Source organism: Astyanax mexicanus, chromosome 8 (genome assembly GCF_023375975.1).
Source record: "Astyanax mexicanus isolate ESR-SI-001 chromosome 8, AstMex3_surface, whole genome shotgun sequence".
Lineage (NCBI taxonomy): Eukaryota > Metazoa > Chordata > Actinopteri > Characiformes > Acestrorhamphidae > Astyanax > Astyanax mexicanus.
This window is the reverse complement of record NC_064415.1, coordinates 34,489,277-34,508,260: the sequence shown is the minus strand read 5'-3', so window position 1 is coordinate 34,508,260 and position 18,984 is coordinate 34,489,277. Positions and strand designations below refer to the sequence as shown.

At 36.5% G+C, this 18,984-nt stretch overlaps 1 protein-coding gene across 2 annotated transcripts in view; it reads right to left on the bottom strand.

Moving 5' to 3' along the window:
- The window catches only part of smchd1 (structural maintenance of chromosomes flexible hinge domain containing 1), a 67,435-nt gene that overhangs the window by 45,765 nt on the left and 2,686 nt on the right, over nt 1-18,984 (bottom strand). Inside the window, exons 2-11 of one of the 2 annotated variants that reach the window (XM_022677622.2) lie at nt 18,231-18,306; nt 17,834-17,992; nt 17,631-17,713; nt 16,216-16,349; nt 12,438-12,536; nt 10,628-10,742; nt 3,193-3,312; nt 2,899-3,065; nt 2,684-2,774; nt 460-676 (exon numbers count right to left, since the gene is read on the bottom strand). In XM_022677622.2, the coding sequence (XP_022533343.2) occupies nt 460-676; nt 2,684-2,774; nt 2,899-3,065; nt 3,193-3,312; nt 10,628-10,742; nt 12,438-12,536; nt 16,216-16,349; nt 17,631-17,713; nt 17,834-17,992; nt 18,231-18,306 (1,261 nt within the window). The remainder of the gene's footprint in view (nt 1-459; nt 677-2,683; nt 2,775-2,898; nt 3,066-3,192; nt 3,313-10,627; nt 10,743-12,437; nt 12,537-16,215; nt 16,350-17,630; nt 17,714-17,833; nt 17,993-18,230; nt 18,307-18,984) is intronic. The other variant, XM_022677623.2, reaches the window with a different exon arrangement.

Below are 18,984 nucleotides of genomic sequence, written 5' to 3'. Positions count from 1 at the left end.
GAGGAAGATGGATGATCACAAGCCATCAAACCAAGCTGAACTGCTTGAATTTTTGCACCAGGAGCGGCATAAAGTTATCTAAAAGCAGTGTGTAAGACTGGTGGAGGAGAACATGGCAAGATGCATGAAAACTGTGATTAAAAACCAGGGTTATTCCACCAAATATTCATTTCTGAACTCTTAAAACTTTATGAATATGAACTTTTTGATATTTCAGCCATTTCCAATTTCTGTAAATAAATGCTCTTATGGACAATGTTTTTATTTGGAATTTGGGAGAAATGCTGTCTGTAGTTTATAGAATAAAACAACAATGTTCATTTTACTCAGACATAAACCTATAAATAGCAAAATCAGAGAAACTGATTCAGAAACTGAAGTGGTCTCTTATTTTTTTCCAGAGCTGTATATATACGAGTAGATATCTGTATAAATATTAAGGCAGTATTTATTAAATACCTGGTGTTGAGTTGTATGGGTCCTCTGGGTAGGTTTCTTTGTCATACAGGAATGGATGATATCTGATCAGTCCCTCTACTCTGGCGTCGCTCCCTTTACTGGCTTTAAACTCAAACTCTGCCACACTGGAGTTTATATAAAGAGTCTGCATGTCTTTATCGATTTCCCTCAGATTGATCAGTTTTGGTAACCGAGGGGAACGCTCGAGCAGACAGATCTGAAAAGGGAGAGAGAGATATTGTTAATATTTTTGATGGCTCAAATGCTGTAGCACGGTAGAGGGTAGATTTCAGATATTCTGTAATCTTACATTCATTAGGATATTACCTAAACTTTCCAAACAACATCACACTACTAAAAAGGTGATTTTGTTTTTTGTGTGACACTACAGAAGAATTCCTTTTTCCCCCCAAGACTAGTATGAAGAATCTTTTTAATGTGTGTGTCTTCATATGATTTAAAGTATCTATTAAATTTACAATGTATATCAGATTTCTTAACAGATGCTAAATGGATAACTAAACAAGTAAAAATGCAATTTTTGTACAGTAGAATCAATAGCTGTGCTATTAGTTATTTTTATAGCGACTACAGCATAGGGGTAGGCGATATGGTCCTAAAATAATATCATGATTCTCATGGTGTTTTCGCGATAAGCGATATGACACAACACTGAATTAAAAAAAATATTATTTTAAGAATACACTACTGCAACAAAATGAAAATTAAATTGTATTATTGCATAAGATATGATATGGCAAACCCCTAACTGAGATAAAAAAAATACAAGAATTTTATTAGATTTGTAACAGAAGTTAATTATCCAGCATGTCATGATACTAATGATGCACTCCAAATATCTACATATATCCAGGATTAAAGTAAAATAAATGATACTGGACAAATATAATCTGTCTCTAGTACATATATAATGGAAAATGAGAACAGTGTGAATTTTTCTTTTGCTAAAAACAGCAAAAAAGTAGTACCCCGATGTGATAATTAAGGGAAAGAAAAAAAAATGCTATATTAAGTTTCTGTAACCCTGGAAAGTTCAGATACCGCTCAAACTGAAATACGCAAACATTAATTATGTTAATGTTTAAACTTAAAAGTTAGAAATTAAGTTTTCTACATTAATATTTATGCATTACACTGTCTTTAAATAAAAAAGGCTTATTATAATTTTCTACTTTAAATTCAGCAGTAGTTACAGTCTTTTAGGTTATAAATGATTCATAATTTATCCTTGTTTGAGGAAGTTTTACCCTAATGAAAGAACTTTCAGTGAGAAGTGTAATTCCACTAGAAATAATTGACTTAAATATGAAGTAATTAAAAGTTTTTGCTGGAGAAACTTTCTCTACTGCAGAGGGAAGTCATTCCTTATAACTTTGGAGCTGTGAGAAACTGATCGCATTCAACAAACACGGGCAGTAGTTAGAAGGTCAGAAGGTCAACTTCTAATTTCTTCTAAAACGTATTGAATGGTTCAAATGCAGCACAACTTTTTTTTTAACCGTTTTTTTTTTTTTTTTACTTTTCAGGCTGTTGTTGTAAATAAGAGTATTTTATTAATTACTTGCCTGGTTAAATTAAAGCTTGCTTGCCCAACTAACTAACTAACTAACTAACTAAATAAATAAATGAATAAATGAATAAAATACTCCTCTGGAATTACATGGTGGTGCCAATTTGTTCATGTTAATCTTCTCCAGAGAATCCTATTCTGTTGGCTGTACTTCAAGACAGGGGAATTCACAATGGGGGACTGAATAAGCTCCGGATTCCAGACCTGAAGCTAACACTACCGGTTGTAAACAGTGGTTTTTAATAAGCTTTTTTAAGTTATTAATGCCTTGTTTTAAATGTCAGGTCTCTCCGGATTCTACCAATGAGGTGTGGAGCTACTTTGAACCTGGATAACGGTGTAAAAAGCGATTTAAGCGGCCACTGTACATTGTGAGTGCTGGGCAAAAAGCCAAAATTAGTGGGTTTCAGAAAGCTGTAGGAGAGCAGAGGTGGGCTATTCAACAAAGGTTAGTACTCTTTATCATTATGTTTTACTACACCAAAAATACATTTTCCAACAGGGTTTTCCTTTAAGGTGAATAAGTGTAAATATATGAACAAGAGCTAGCTAATTTCTGCTGCAATTTACATAAGGGGGAAAAAGGGGTGGATTTATTTCTGTCTAGAGTACAAATTCTATAGATATACTAACCTGTATGTCGATGTTTGATGGAGAATCTGCCTTCTTCTCATTTTTTAAGTCATTTCCATGGATACCATGAACGTAGTAATGATAGATGTGCCTTAAGTAAGAAAAAAATAAAATAAAATCAGTATATATTTAAATCAGTTACAGATAACAATCTCTCTGTGTGAGAGTTTTGAATCTGTGGTTAAACTCATGCTGTGTTTTTATGAGACACTTACGCCAACTCTCTTGTCCACAAGATGAAGTCATTTCTGAGGTAGGTAACATGTTCTGGCTGGATTCTGTTTATGACTATTGCGGTGAAGCTGTCCTTGCCTTCCTCCTCCAGAATGAGAGACTGCAAAAACCGCTCTTCATCTACTTTCACATGAGAACAGTCCCCAGGCTGAGCAAGCGACAGAGAGAGCAAAGAGAGATGTTAGATAAAAAATATATATATACATTTCTATAAAACTAATGCAGACAGGATGCAGCTCTGTTGAAGTGTTGTGGCTCGTGCACACTCATTTTACCTTCCGGTTGCGGATTATCCCTGAATAAATCTCCTCTTTGTTTTTCTCTTTCCGCTCAAAGTCTTCTTTAGACATGACAAACTCGTGTACGTCTGGAGAGCCGACCGGCTTACTGATGATCTATTAATAAAATAAATACAATCTGTTAATAAAAGCAACACCATAGCAGTGAAACATGTTACACTAACGATGAGTATAATATTAAAACAATAATATTAGACGAGAAAGAGTTCATGATTACAGGTGGAAAATGAACTACCAAACTTGTACAAATGTGTTTTTTAAGTCAGCTGATCAAAAACATTGAATTAGACTGTAGACTATAGCAAACTAATTGCCTCAACTGAATGTAATTTTTTAGATCAACTTTTAACAATAAACTTAATAATGCTAGTTCTGAATATTTAGTTGAAAGTGGTTTACTGATCGGTTCAGCAGGTGTTTTCACCCTTCACTATTTGCATATGGGGGCGTGTCCTCCCACTCACCATCAGTGTGTAGTAGGGGTGGAACGAGATCTCTTGCTTAAACCTGATTCACAGTTTAGTGTGGACTTTTTAAGAACGATCTGGCAACACAGTAGCGATAGCAGCGTGTGTGGTGGCTGAGCAGTGAGAGCAGCTCTCAGCAGAAGAGGAAAATTCAGGCATTTGTATAGAAGATGCTTCTGCTACTTTTAAGTTGTATGTCTGGCTGCATTTTAGCTCCAGTGGAAACAATAAACGGTAACAGAGTGACCAACAAGAAACAAACCATATGTAAATACTGTAAGTAAATCCTACACGTGACTGTTTCATAGGCAGTTGTACTAATCCCTTAGCTCTGTACTGTATTAAAAAAATGTTCTGTCTCTGTTTGCACTTTAAGCATACTCTTAATATGACTGGTTATGGTTATGCATAGTTAAATTACAAGAGATTTAGGAGAAAAAAAACACAAACCATAGTCTTAATATGACTGGTTGTGGTTTGCACTTATTGTTTGCACTATAAACCTAGAAAAAAATATATATATATTTTTTATTCTTATTTCTCATAGAATCAATGTGTGAGAGAAACCAGTCTGTTAGCTTTGCGTTATATGATTGTCAAATAAAACTCTAGTTTTCAAGCCATTTTTCATTTTTGACGTTTTGTTTAAAATGTTATTTTTAAATCTCGTCCAGACTCGTCTCGTTCTTGTGAACCCAAAATCGTGTCTCGTCTCGTGATATTAGTGTCTCGTCACACCCCTAGTGTGTAGTCATTCCCCACAGGCTGCTGCCTTCACTAGGGATTAATATAACGTATTTGTTATATAATAAATAAATGCCTGGTCTCAGTGCTGAAGACTATAAGAGCAAGTAGCTGTGTTTTGTGTTGCTGAGTGTACATAGCTTATATGTTGCATTTATTTTACCACAAACATATATGACTGACAATAAGACATATATGTTATAGTGATAAGTTTTACAGTTGCTAAAAAAAAATTAATACATGCATTTGACAGTCAGCAGAACTTACAATATACATTTTTATAGAACTTAAATTAGGCCAACATAAAACAGTGAATTTTTAAGTTGTGAGACCTAATATTTGAAAACTTTGAGTCTAAGTTGGCCTCCATATCTAAACTCTATATCTAAACTGGAGTGCAGTAAGTAACTTTACAGTGCATTTATTCATCATTAATCAGGGACTATGGCTATATTATACAACAAATAAGCCACTTTAAAACAGTTAATGGTTGAGGTTATGGGGATTTCCAAACTTACACATTTGTTTCTAGATTTTACTGAGCCTGAAACACAGTCATTTCTGTAGTGATGTTTAAAAAAAATCACTCATTTAACATTAGACGTCAAGATACACAACCAATTAACCCCTTCACAGGCCAGGATTTTTGTCAATTGTCTGCCTGATATAATAGGATTTCTATTCAAGCATTATATAATAATAATAATAATAATAACTTTACATTTATAATGCGCTTTTCTAAAGACCCAAAGCGCTACATAAAATTAGTAAAATAAACAAGAACAAAATAAACAAAAACACTTAACCACTCTTAAATGTTAAAGAAAAAAGATGAGTTTTAAGTAATTTTTTAAAACAGTCCAAGGTAGGAGCACTTTTAATGACCTCAGGGAGAGCATTCCACAATCGTGGCGCTCTAAAAGAAAATGCTCTCTCTCCCATCCTTTTGAGCTTACAGATAGGCTCCTGTAATGTCCAAGGGCTAACAGAGCGAAGATTGCGTGAGGGAGTGTAAAACTTCACCAGATCACAAAGATAGACCGGAGCAGTCCCATGTACCACCTTAAAAGTTAGAATAAGAGTCTTAAAATCAATTCGTACTCGGACAGGGAGCCAGTGAAGTTTCTTTAGTACAGGAGTGATGTGTTCCCGTAGTGAGGTATTGGTCAACATTCTGGCAGCACAATTCTGAACATACTGCAGCTTCTGGAGAGATTTCCTTGGTAAAGCAGAGTAAAGCGAGTTGCAGTAGTCCAGTCTACATGTAATAAACGCATGTACCAGTTTTTCGGCATCAGATGGGGAAAGAAAAGGTCTGAGCCTAGCAATATTTCTAAGATAATAAAAGGAAACTTTACAAATGTTCTTGATGTGAGTCTCAAAATTTAACTCACTATCAAAAATAATGCCTAAATTACGCACCTGTGAAGTGGGCAATATCCGAATACCATCAATAATAATATTAAAATTCCTGATCTTAAGCAAAGCAGATGGACTACCAATTAAAATAACCTCAGTCTTAGAGCAATTTAACTGGAGGAAATTCTGTTGCATCCAAATTTTTATCTCATGTAGACACACTGAGAGCAACTCACATGCAGGTGCCAAATCACTCTTGCAGCTAAAATAAACCTGAGCATCATCAGCATAAAGATGAAAATTCAAACCGTATTTCCTAAAAATGTGCCCAAGTGGCAACAAATAAATACTAAAAAGTAAAGGCCCAAGAATGGAGCCCTGAGGAACCCCTTGACCAACCTGAACAATGTGAGATTTATTCCTACCTAACGTCACAAACTGATTTCTACCAGAGAGATATGACTGAAACCAGGAGAGCACAGTACCCGATATACCCAGCCACGTTTCCATCCGATCCAACAAAATCGAGTGGCATACTGTATCAAAGGCCGCAGTAAGGTCCAACAAAATAAGGATATTAATATAACCTGCATCCGCTGAAACAAGAAGGTCATTGACAACCCTCACCAGTGCAGTTTCAGTACTATGTCCTGCTCTAAATCCCGACTGAAACGGTTCAAGAAGTTTAGACTGCAAAACGTGCTCTTGAACCTGAGCAGAAACAACACGTTCTAAAACCTTGGCTAAAAATGGAAGGTTCGAGACAGGGCGGTAGTTAGAAAGGTCCTCAGCTGCACTGCCAGGTTTTTTAAGAACAGGAAAGACAGCAGCTAGTTTCAGCTCAGAAGGGACAAGGCCAGTGGTGAGAGATAAGTTTACCAGGTTACTGATAAGAGGACTAAAAGCATCCAGACATTCCTTAATCAGATGAGTAGGAATAGGATCAAGAATGCAGGTAGAGGAACTCATTTTAGAAATGACTTTAAGAACATAACACGTAGTAACAGAACTAAAACTATTAAAAGTTGATAGCGGAGAACAAACAGGATTAATAACAATAGGATCAGTTGGAGAAGCAGAACGAATAGAGTCATTAATGTGTGACAGTTTACTAGTAAAGTAGGTAAGAAATTCATTACAGTGATCTACAGTTGAGAAGACTGGGGAGTTTCTTGGATTGAGCAATTTATTGATTGTACTAAAAAGCCTTCTTGGATTACCTGAGTCTTCATTAATTAGCTGCGAATAGTAAAACGCCCTAGCAGACTTACAAGCAGAATGATAATCCAACTGATGTTGGTCATATAATTGTTTATGGACAATGAGTCCCGTTTTTTTATACTGACGCTCAAGTTGTCGCCCCTTCACTTTAAGCAAACGAAGTTCTGGAGAATACCAGGGACAGGGCTTTCTAAAAGAAATAACACGCTCTCTTAGGGGAGCAAACTTATCCAACAAGCTTGTTAATTCACTGTTATATGTACTGACACAGTTGAAAGGACTCAATTCAGCAACAGAACGAGAAAAGTGTTTCATATCAATAGCTTTAATATTTCTATAATTGAAAACTCTTTTACACGCTGAAGGGGGATGAGGCAAATGAACACTAAAAGTGATAAGTTTATGATCAGAAAAGCTCATATAAGTACCTTCCAAATCACCAATAATAATACCTGATGTACAGACCAAATCCAAAGTATGGCCCTTATTATGGGTGGCAAAGTTAACGTGTTGAGTAAGGTTAAAACAATCAATAATTTCAATAAAACGTGAAGAAATGTGACAGGAAGGACTGTCAACATGAATATTGACATCACCAATCAATAGGATTGCTGAACATATAGGACTTAAAAGAGTTAAAAACTCAGCCAGCTCTGAGAAAAAATCAGGATTATATTTTGGAGGGCGATAAAGAGCAACAACCAGAACCGAGGGAGCACTACCAATTTTAAAAACTAAACACTCAAAAGATGTTACAGAAGGAGTAGGGACTTCGACTACTGGCAAACCAGCTCTGTAAATGACTGCAAGGCCACCTCCTTGGCCAGTAAGACGTGGTTTATTAAAATATGAAAAGCCAGATGGAGTGCTCAAGTTAAGGGCTAAATAATCATTAGAATGAAGCCATGTTTCCGAAACACAAATTATATCCAAGTGTCTATCAAGTATGACATCACTCAAAAGAGCACTTTTATTATTGAGGGAACGAACATTAAGGTGTGCTACTTTTACCATATCAGGGGATGAGCGATTAAGAGGGCGAACAACTGGTGGATAAAGCAGATTGGATCTATTGACACCTCTAAAAGCACTATGGCGCTTTAAGTTCCTGAATGACCAAATAGACTTGATTGGAAAATGAGAAACATGAACAAAATGGGGGACATCATTATCAGTATGCCTATGACCCTTTAATCTAGGTGACCTCAGTCATGCATTAAGAACACAACTAATGTTGCCAGATAACATTGCTGAACCTACACCATTTGGGTGTATACCATCCTTCCTAAAAAAACTTGGCCGTTGCCAAAAGGTGTCAAAGTTGTCAATAAAAACTAGATCAAAGGTTTTACACCATGCTTTAAGCCACAAATTTAAAGCAGTTAATCTACTAAAAGACTCAATTCATTTTCTGAAGCGAGGGATTGGACCAGAGAACATTATCTTTTTACCAAAAGACCTCAGTGTACTTAATAAAATGTTAAAATCTTGCTTTAGAGTTTCAGTTTCTCTTAATGAAATATCGTTAGTGCCTACATGAACAATAATAGTATCAGCATCATGTTTATCTAATAGAGTAGGTATCTGAGAATTAATGTCAGATACTCGTGCACAAGGAAAGCACTCTACAACCGTATTCTTAACTTGAACGTTCCTAACGATGGAGTCACCAACAATAAGGGTGGGTGGATAAGGCTCAATACAAACTGTATTACCTTCCAGCTCCTCCAATACAGTAAAAGGATTACTATCACTGAAGTTAGGTTGAGGGAAAGAATGGGCTGTAGAAAAGGAACTTCTACTAGTTTTCTTTTTTTTAGGTAAGATCCATGTATTGCTACCTATTGGTGGCGAGCAAGCTCGGTTCACCTGAGCAGAAGCACATGGAGCAGGAGTGACACTGATCCAAGATGAATGCTGCTTTGTGGCAGCAGCAGTAGTTACCTCAGGACGCATTTTAACCACAGTGCTATATAATGCGACACCAGAAGAACTACCATTACAGATATTTAATATAAAAGAACATTACTGAAAAGCATAATTGTAGTTGTAACAACAAATATAAAAAAATATATGTAAGTAAATATGCTAATGTCACAATATAACGAATCAAATAATAAATCTGTCTCTCTCCTGAACTTTGTTATTTTTTTTTTCTGAATACAAACCAAACAGTTCATGTCCTCCAACCCTCTAGTTTTGTTATGTTTGTACAATTTTTACATCTTTTTTCAAACCAGCAGAATTTGGCTTGATTCCTGTTACTGATCTAAAATTATTAAGCGGAGTAGAGGGGAAACAGGCAGCTTCTCCAAATGTCCTTTAGTGAATTTCAAATCCCTCAAATTTTCAGAATGTTAATTAGTTATTTTACTGCAGAAAAATATTTTGGTCAAGGCATTTTAAAGGGTTAAAGGTCACTGAAGTAGAACTCTAGAATAGAACAACAATAGAATTGTTGGTGGCTGTATACAGTCATCTTTTTATGTAGGTGGATATGTATAGAGGCTATATACAACCCCCCCCCCCCTCCTTTTTCTAAATTAGGACGCTGTGTAAAATTAAATGAATGTTAATAAAAACAAAATACACTAATTGTCAAACTTTGTAGTCCCATATTTAATTCACATTAAAACATAAAACAGAGTATGTGGGACTGTGAAAACCTCTGGAATATAACCAAGAGGAAGATGGATGATCACAAGCCATCAAACCAAGCTGAACTGCTTAAATTTTTGCACCAAAAATTTAAGGCAAAAGCAGTGTGTAAAACTGGTTGAGGAGAACATGCCAAGATTAATTAAAACTGTGATTAAAAACCAAGGCTATTTATCCAAATATTGTTTTTCAAACTCTTATAACTTTATGAATATGAACTTGTTTTCTTTGCATTATTTGAGGTCTGAAAGAACTTTTTTTTGAGACATTTCTCATTTTCTGCAATATATCCTCTAAATGACAATATATTTATTTTAGATTTGGGAGAAAGGCTGTCCGTCGTTCATTGAATAAAACAACAATGTTCATTTTGCTCAAACATATATCTATAAATAGCAAAATCAGAGAAAAGTGATTCAGAAACTGAAGTGGACTCTTATGTTTTTCCAGAGCTCTATATCTCAATATTTTTTCATCCTATAAAGTAATAAGCGAGGGAGAGCAGGATTTGAAATTCAGTCATGTGTAAACCTCTATACAGTCATTGGTGTAATTATTGCTGGGATTATTGGTTTTAAAGAAAAACTATTCTACTTGTAAAAGTTTTAGATCACATTAAAATAAAAGATCTTGAACATAAATACAGTAAAATTAATAATTTCTCATATTGATGAAAGTAGTTAAGATCATTAGAGCTAGTTTGAAGAAGATTTTAAAGATTTGTGATTGAAGATTTCTCCTGAATGCCTCTCTCAGCAATTATGTGGATTTGTTTAATCCTAGGATTTTTGCGATGGCGTACCACGTATATTATACCTACATAATCGGCAAAAACATATAAATAGGAATTACATTTAACAGTTTAAATGTAACAACTGTAAGTTTAACACAGCTAAATTTTTCCACAAATTATTAAATTACACACAATACAAATGTATAATGGACTGGGAATCAGTACCTACCCGTACAGACTGGCCGATATAAAACACGGCCTGTTTGCCTCCGACGCCAAAGTAGGAGATGTCGCTGTTGAGACTGCGTGGTACTGGAGTGGGACGCACATATCCAGAATGATCACTATCAGAAAAAAACAAAGCAACACATGCAGATCATGATATCAGTTTATTCTATATTCTACTGCTAGAGTACTTAATATTGTAGTTAAAATATTCATATCATCTGAACATTTCTGTCTTCATCAGTGTACATCATCATTATACTTATTCATTCACCAAGAAACTTCTGCATACACATTAAGAGCCCTATTTTTGCAATCTAAAGCTGAGCCTTCAACCACGCATCACGCAGCTCAAAACATATAAAGGGCATGTGCGCTCTGACTTTGGCGGATTGGTATTTTAACAGCGCAGCGCTTCTGTGCTTCTCAGCAGAGAAAACTGACCTGCACATTCAGGCTGTGAAGGTGCGCGAGCAGGTCATTTACGGGAACAGCAATGTTTTTTAATTCTGTATTCTGTTTATTGCATGTCGTGTGTGTGAGCACTGAGTGTGCACAGCATACCTGCATTGCAATAATAAGAATGAATGTCTGATGGTTGACTGTTGTCTAGGTTCATTGACAGTATATATTAACTGGACCAAGCCATCCCGCTGATTTCAACGGAGCCAGGTGAGGCCAATCGTGTCACTTCCTGGTCGGCTTCTCGTGGGGCGTTAACCGGGAAAGTGAGAGATTGCGCAGGCGCCAGCATGACGCGAATCTTCCGCGTGCCGTGCAAACAACCGTACTGTTTATAGGAGCTGCACAGAACTATTTACTCCACAGTGAGAAAAGTTCATTCCGTCCCATAATGGGGCTTTTATTGAATAAACAGCAGATATAAACTAGAATTACTGATAGCCAATATTAGTCCACGGATTTACTGAAGAATATTCATAGTTTGTCTATATAACAAGCATTTAGAAACTCAGTAATGATAATAATAAATGTGTAATATAAATTATAGTTCTATCTATACATTATAATTCTCATAGTCTATCTTACTTCTATTTACTACTATCTTACTATCTACAATGTATTATAACTGTTAGTAGTAGTATTATATTTGCATAATAAGAGGTTACTTTGACCCTGCTCTAATTCAATCAGCTCTGTACTTTTAAATAAGAGGAGCAACTTCTCCAAACATTACAGCACGGTATTTTGGGTCGCTGTCTTTTTACGTCATCGTTAGCATAGTTGTATAAAAATGTTATTTTCTAAAGCTATGAACAGATTATTAATCTTATGGATCAAATGGCAGAAAATCCATTCTTTGTAGAAAAGAACATGGGCTGTGTCATAATCGAAAACGGCTTGGAAATACATTTATTATTGGTTCAAAGACACCCCGAAATGAATGGAAGTGAATGGATAGCTTTGCTCAAATGGTCCTCTCATTCCTCAGCAGCACACTTCGGGTGGCACGTTTTGGAAGGGAAAAGCTGGGGGCCTGTCTAGGTTCTAATCAGTCAGTGACGTACCTGTGTTTTCTGCTGCCAAGATAGCAATACGTCAGAAATGTAACTGAACACACTTCAGTTAATTTCAAGACCACGATGCCCATTAGCGTAGATATATTTACAAGCACCATTGATATTTAAATAAGGCATGAAAATAGACTGCTGCCGCTGTGTAAGATTGTAACGCACCTTGTGCAGGGTATAAGATAGGGCCCTAAATGTTCTAAATAAAACTCAAAATATCATGATTTATTACATTTCAATCATCTATAGATCTATAGCTCTCAGTGCTGAACACCAGTGTCTAACCTCCTGTTCTCTTTCACGCTATCACCATACTCCTCACATCCTGGTTGTGCCAGAGGCTCAGGATTCAAAGTTTCCTTTGGACTTGACCTGAAGAAGCACCTGAAGAATAAACAGTCTTTCACTTTCACTTTCATCAGAACTGCAATTAGTTGGGTGGACCCCCATCATATCCCCCATCACCTCCAGCACATCTAGATGTTCACATGGACTTTACCTTTACCACTGTTACCTAGTGCAATCTGAATACACAACTACTCTATTTTTTGCACAATAAGGCAACACAACACATACCTTATAATCCAGTGTACCTTATGGATCCATTTTACATACAGGTTATAAGGAGCAGTAAAGCCACTTCGATGTATACAGGAGTTTCAGTTTCGTTCTCCAGCACCGAGACTCAAGCTGTATCAGCTTTAGATGCTAACCTGCTCTAAGCGCTAGCTCTTTTGCAGTTTAGAGGTGAGTATTATCGGCCTATAGCCTACTGCTAACCCAGGCTAGCACCGCTGGAACAGCATTAGCATTAGGGCTGGGGCGACGCGTCGACATAATCGACGTCATCGATTACAAAAATACATCGATTTGCATAACGTGCGTCGGCGCGTCGTAAACATGGCGGCGCCTGTGGAGAGCATTAGAGGTTAGATCGGGCCCAAAAATTCCAACTGGCTGTTTTCGGGCTGTTTTAATGAGCGAAATATGATCAGAATTATGTTAATTAACACGGTAACATAGAAGCATAGAACTATTATTTAATTAAAATGATTTTTAAGAACAGCTAAACACAGTTCTGCAAGTCAAACGCGGAGGAGTTCACGTGCGAGAGAGAGAGAGAGAGAGCTACTCACAGGTGAAGGTTCTCTTTGATCTCCTCGTGCTCATATTCTAGTCCCATTCATAATTCTGCAGCTCCCTCAGTGTTTTCTGCCGTATTTTGCGGCTAGCGCGAGCGCTTACAACTGACACCGCGGACCGCGAGGTGCCGCCGCGTTTGTGCCGAATCCGACTCTCTGCTGAATCTGACTCCCGCTTCGCGGACAGAATCGGCACAACACCCCCGCTGTAGAACTGCGGTAGTGAAAACAGCGCTTATAAATAAATTAGTTTAGTTTCACTTTCAGTTTTCGTTATTTTTTTTTTAAATAAAAATATAATTAAAAAACAGACACCTACATCTCGGACTATTTTCTGGAGCCCGGGTCGGATTTACGGGCGGGCCTCGGGTCATGTCGGGTTCGGGCAGAGAATCTAAGCTCTAGAGAGCATGGACTCCGGAGAGCGATCTCCAGCTACAAAAAAACGCCAGCGGGCATCTAAAGTTTAGGAGCATTTCACGCAAAAGGGCAACAATGTGGTCCTCTGCCATATGTGCAAAAGGAGCACTTGAAGCGCAAACATCCAGGAGCATATGTCAACAGGGTCACACAGTAAGTTACCGTTTACATCAGGGTCTCCGCGGGTGTCCTTAAAAAGACTTAAGGCTGTCTACCAAAGGTTTTAAACCTGCCACAGGCAGAAATTATACATTTTTGGTTTATATTTGTGCATGGCATTTCGCAGTTTCCAGAAACAGTAGCATTATTCATAAGTTCAGGTGTTTAGCTAAGCTAGCTGCCTTAAGTTATTTTAGCTAGCGCCGTCGGCGCTGCGGTGTCACACCGTTTTCTGTCACCGTCGGAATTTTGTGACCAGTGCTCACGGTTATGAGCGTTCATTGGCAAAACGGAAGCTTTCTATACCTACACCTTACCCTCAGCCCTAAACTGAACCGTTTTGGCCAGTCGGGGTAAACATTAGAAACAAACACGTTTCGAATCGGCCAGTGCACCGGTCTGCTGAGAACTACTTGCCAGTGGTCACAAAATCTAGCGGTCACAGAAAACAGTGCAACACACGGTTGTGGTGTATGGGAGCTTATCCATTTTTAGCGTTATAGATCTAAACAACGTGCTGTACATGTAAGTGATTATAAGTGTGGGGTTTGGTTTAGTAGGCTTGTGTTGTTGTTGTTGTTGTTGTTATTATATATAAATATAGTAATTTATCGTTTGCTTTAAAACGTAAAATAATTATTTAAATATGTTTCTCAATGAATAGATTAGTCGACTAATCGAAAAAAATAATCGTTAGAATAATCGTTTAAAAAATAATCGTTAGGGACAGCCCTAATTAGCATTACCAGCCACTAACCTCGCTAGCTCTTCGCTGTTCAGAGGAGAGCATATTGGACTGTAGTCTGCATAATTACTGTGTTAAAACAAGCTCAGTGTAGCGCTGTCGGGCAGCATTAGCCACTACTCACAGCTAGCTTTGGTGGAAATCTGCAAGTCTGCAAAGCTTACTGTAAATAAACAGAAGCACTTTTTTTAAGAATTGCAGTTTTGTTTACTTAACTTAGCATAGCTTTTCAGGTTTCAACTTCTGAATTTGAAGGAAAACATGACGCATAATGTGCCTTAAAATTCGGTGCGCCTTGTAATGCGAAAAATATGACAAACAACTTACAAAATTTTTTGTTTTCTGCTTGATCAATGGGTGTGATTTAAAGTCAAGATTGTCTGCCTAAGCCCGAGCCTGACCCAATGCCCAACCTGAATTTAGGCGGGGCCAAGATTTCCCACCATTTTCCTCGGACCTTTTGGGGTTGGCTGAAGAAAATGGCACTTAACAGGCCTACGTTTTTTTGGCAATTTTTTTTATTTAAAGTTATGGTGTGATGATCATAAAATAGCAAAGCAACCAATCACACTGGGACATCGAAAAAGCTCAGTTTAAACTTTAGCTCTACTTAAAAAAAATTCAGGTTTTAATCAGGCTCATAATGATTGTTTTTTAGAGAGGTCCTGGTCTGGCTCAGACAGAATATGCACAGGCTTGCGTAGGGTCAGGTGGATTTTTAGGGCCTGATCAGCTCTAGTGTGATTTTGAGACAATGTCATCACCAGAGCAATCTATTATCGATCAAAAACATCTACTGCATGTCCTTTTTCTGTGTTTTTTTTTTTTTTAATTGAGGTTGTTTGTCATGCGTGCTGTGAGGTGTAAATGCCTCCGACTGGACTTGTTTGCTCATGTTGGGGTTTTAAATCAGTGTTTGACTTCTCATATGAACAAGCAGAAATTTCAGAATGCAAAAAAACAATGTGCACTGAGCACAAGCATGCTATTCATTTAATATCCTTTTAATGCTGTACTGTTCGGTATCTTTGTTTAAAAAGAACCTTAAGCCACCGACTCCAGCACTTTAATCTCACAACCACACTCTTCCTACATTTTCAGATCAATAGCAGATTATCTGAATGTATATAAAGTTATTACTGAAATTAGGAACTTGTCACATCAAGTGCACATTTGAACTGCATAAAAAAAAGAAAGTGCAAGCTTAAAAGTATCAACATATAATGCAAATATAATCATTAGGTACGTAATTACAATTATGCAATTAGTTAACAAAATGTAATAAATGATGTAGACTAATGTAACGCTCCCTGGGTCTGCCAGTAAGTTTAAACTTAACCTTTTAATATAATTTTTTGCTAAATACACTGCAAACTATTTTTTTGGGATACTCTTTAAAGAAAATCACTGGTAAATATATATTCACTGGTAAAAAATATATAACAAACCGTGCATCATGTGCCATGTATCCTGTCTTGTCTTTAAAATTACTTAAATCAAATTAATAAAAGCCCAAAGTACCTTTTCTTACATCAACTTACATATAGTTACCAAATTTGCTTTACCACTTTACACCACAATCTAGGTCTTAGTTTACCTCTGAAAAGTGCTGTTTTCTCGATTGAATTTAGAAAGGCGATAAACAGCCCAGTTGTTTAACTCTTTAGAGGTCATCCCACGACCATTATCCATCACCACTACAGCTGGACCACCTTGAGACTCATCAAACAACTAGAAGACGGGAAGAGAGAGACACAGAAGAAGACGCACACACAAAAAAAATAATGAGTGATAAACATCTAAGAGAATAGGGAAAGTCAAACACAAAAAATAAATCAAGTTATGTTATTACATAAGGCATTGATATTTTATTATTTTATTTTAAAATGGAGTTTAATTTTTAGGTCTACCAGGCAGCCATTACAAACACCTGCAGTAATTATAAGTATTGAAACACTTCATATCTAGCCCATGGAGGCCAACAGCACCAGCTTAGTTTTTTTTTTTTTTTTTTTTGCTTTAAAACACTTAAAAGAGAAATGTGTTCACCCCCAGCATACCAAAAAACAGCACTTTTAGTCAATACTCCCAAAGGGGTTAGAGACATAGTATTACCCATGTAAAGAAATGTCTATTTTTACACCATTAACAAGCTCAAAGTTGCTTCGTACTCCACTCTGTAAAAATTAAGGGATCACTTCAGTTTCTAAACCTGTTTCTCTGATTTTGCTATTTATAGGTATATGTTTGAGTAAAATTAACATTGTTGTTTTATTCTATAAACTACATACAGCATTTCTACCAAATTCCAAATAATATTGTCTTTTAGAACATTTATTTGCGGAAAATGAGAAATAGCTGAAATAATAAAACAGAAGCAGAGCTTTCAGACTCCAAATAATGCAAAGAAAAAAGAATTCAGAAATCAATATTTGGTGGAATAACCCTGTTTTTTAATCACAGTTTTCATGCATCTTTGCACGTTCTCCTCCACTAGTCTTACACACTGCTTTTGGATAACTTTATGCCACTCCTGGTGCAAAGAATCACCTTTTTCCCAGAGCTGTATTTTTAGTAACAGCTGGAATTCATGCATTTGAACAGAATTATTTTTGCAATCTGTTTACCATCGTTTTAAATGTCTGGGCCCTCAGAATTCAACTTTGAGCTTATTAATGGTGTAAAAATAGAGATTTCTTTGCATGGGCAACGCTATGCCCCTTTCACTAGCATTGTAAGTCTGTTGGGAGCATTGGCTAAAAGTGATGTATTACGAATTGCTATGGGTGAATGGGCGTGGGCTATTTGACAAAGGTTTGTTCTTGTTATCATGTTTCACTACAACCCAAGTCTATTTCACATGGGATTTCTCCAGATTAAGCCATAAAGGTTTACTCATTTTAACAATTAGCTGATGAATGGAGGCTGCAGTGTCAGAGGAGTAGTGTTACCCTCCATAACTTAAAAATAAATAAAATAAATAAATAGATAAATATTGTTCTGCATTCTCACCAGTCTGATGTCAATCCTCCTGACTCCAGGATTACGTGAAGTGGCGGAAAGTGCATTATCAATGAGCTCAGCAAAAGCGTAGGCTAAAATAAAATAAAAACAAGCACTACTAATAAACTAATAAAACTAATTATTACAGATTACAAAAACATGCACATTTGTTTTTGGGTTTGTGGGAGAAAAGAGAAAGAAGATAAACTCACGTAGTGCTTTCTGTCCTTCACTTGCATAGTACTCATACTGTCCACTCTGCACGATGGTGTGGTAATGTGGAAGATAATTAATTCGCTCTTGAGTTGCCTTGGTCAGCTCTTGATCCACAGACTGTAGAAGGTGTAATGTTTTGCCATTCGCAAGTTCTCCTAATCGATCGCAATGTAAAAATCAGATTTTAGGTTACCGGTACTATAGGACAAGAAGTGAATTTGGGGCTGGACAATCATTCAATTACAATATTTATTGCAACAGAAAATATAAAAAAAAAAAAAAACTTTTTTTTTCTGTGTCCATATCTTTATTATTAAATAAATAATATCATACCCTTATGAGTGCGTGAGTGAGTGAGTGAGTGAGTGGGTCAAGGACTGAATTACTACTCACCATAAATGTCTTTATTGATCTCCCTGCGATCTGTGGTAGTGAGTACAAAAGCATCTTTTCGAGTGATAGAAAACTCCTAAAACAAACACAAACTAGAGTCAGAAAAATGTGGTCTCCTCCCATACAGACATGCCTCCCTTGGCCAACTTCCAAATCATCGGCAGAACACACAGCTCCAGTAGTGCTATTACATTTGCTTATATTAAGAGCTTTTGTAAAAAACATACATTGCATTACATTACATTACATTACATTAGGCAAACACTTTTGTACAAAGCAAGTTACAATAATGATGTACATTTAGTAGTATAAGACACAAAAGTTCAAGACAAAGAACATTTAAGACAGGGCCTAAAGGAGGCCAAAGTGAAATAGTGGAATAAGGAAGGAAAGGAAGGGAAGAAGGAGATGAGGTAGAAGTAGTTAGTTTGTTAGAGGTATATGATTTGAAGTATTTGCATTATTTAGAAAAGCAGAGGAAGTTCCCCAGATTACAAAAAAAGGGCAGCACATTCACTAAAGTATTTTAACACTGATGGAGGTAACTGTGCATTCTGTCAGTGTGTCAAAATATTATGATAAATTTTGTGAAGAATATATTGTGTATCATATCCGGTGATATATTTTTACATCATTGCCCACGCCTAGATTTGAAAAATATGTAACTAATATGTACTGCTAAATTAAATTATTATATAACTGTGTACTTGCACTTTCTGATTGGCTGACATCAGTTATCCTCATAATATTCACA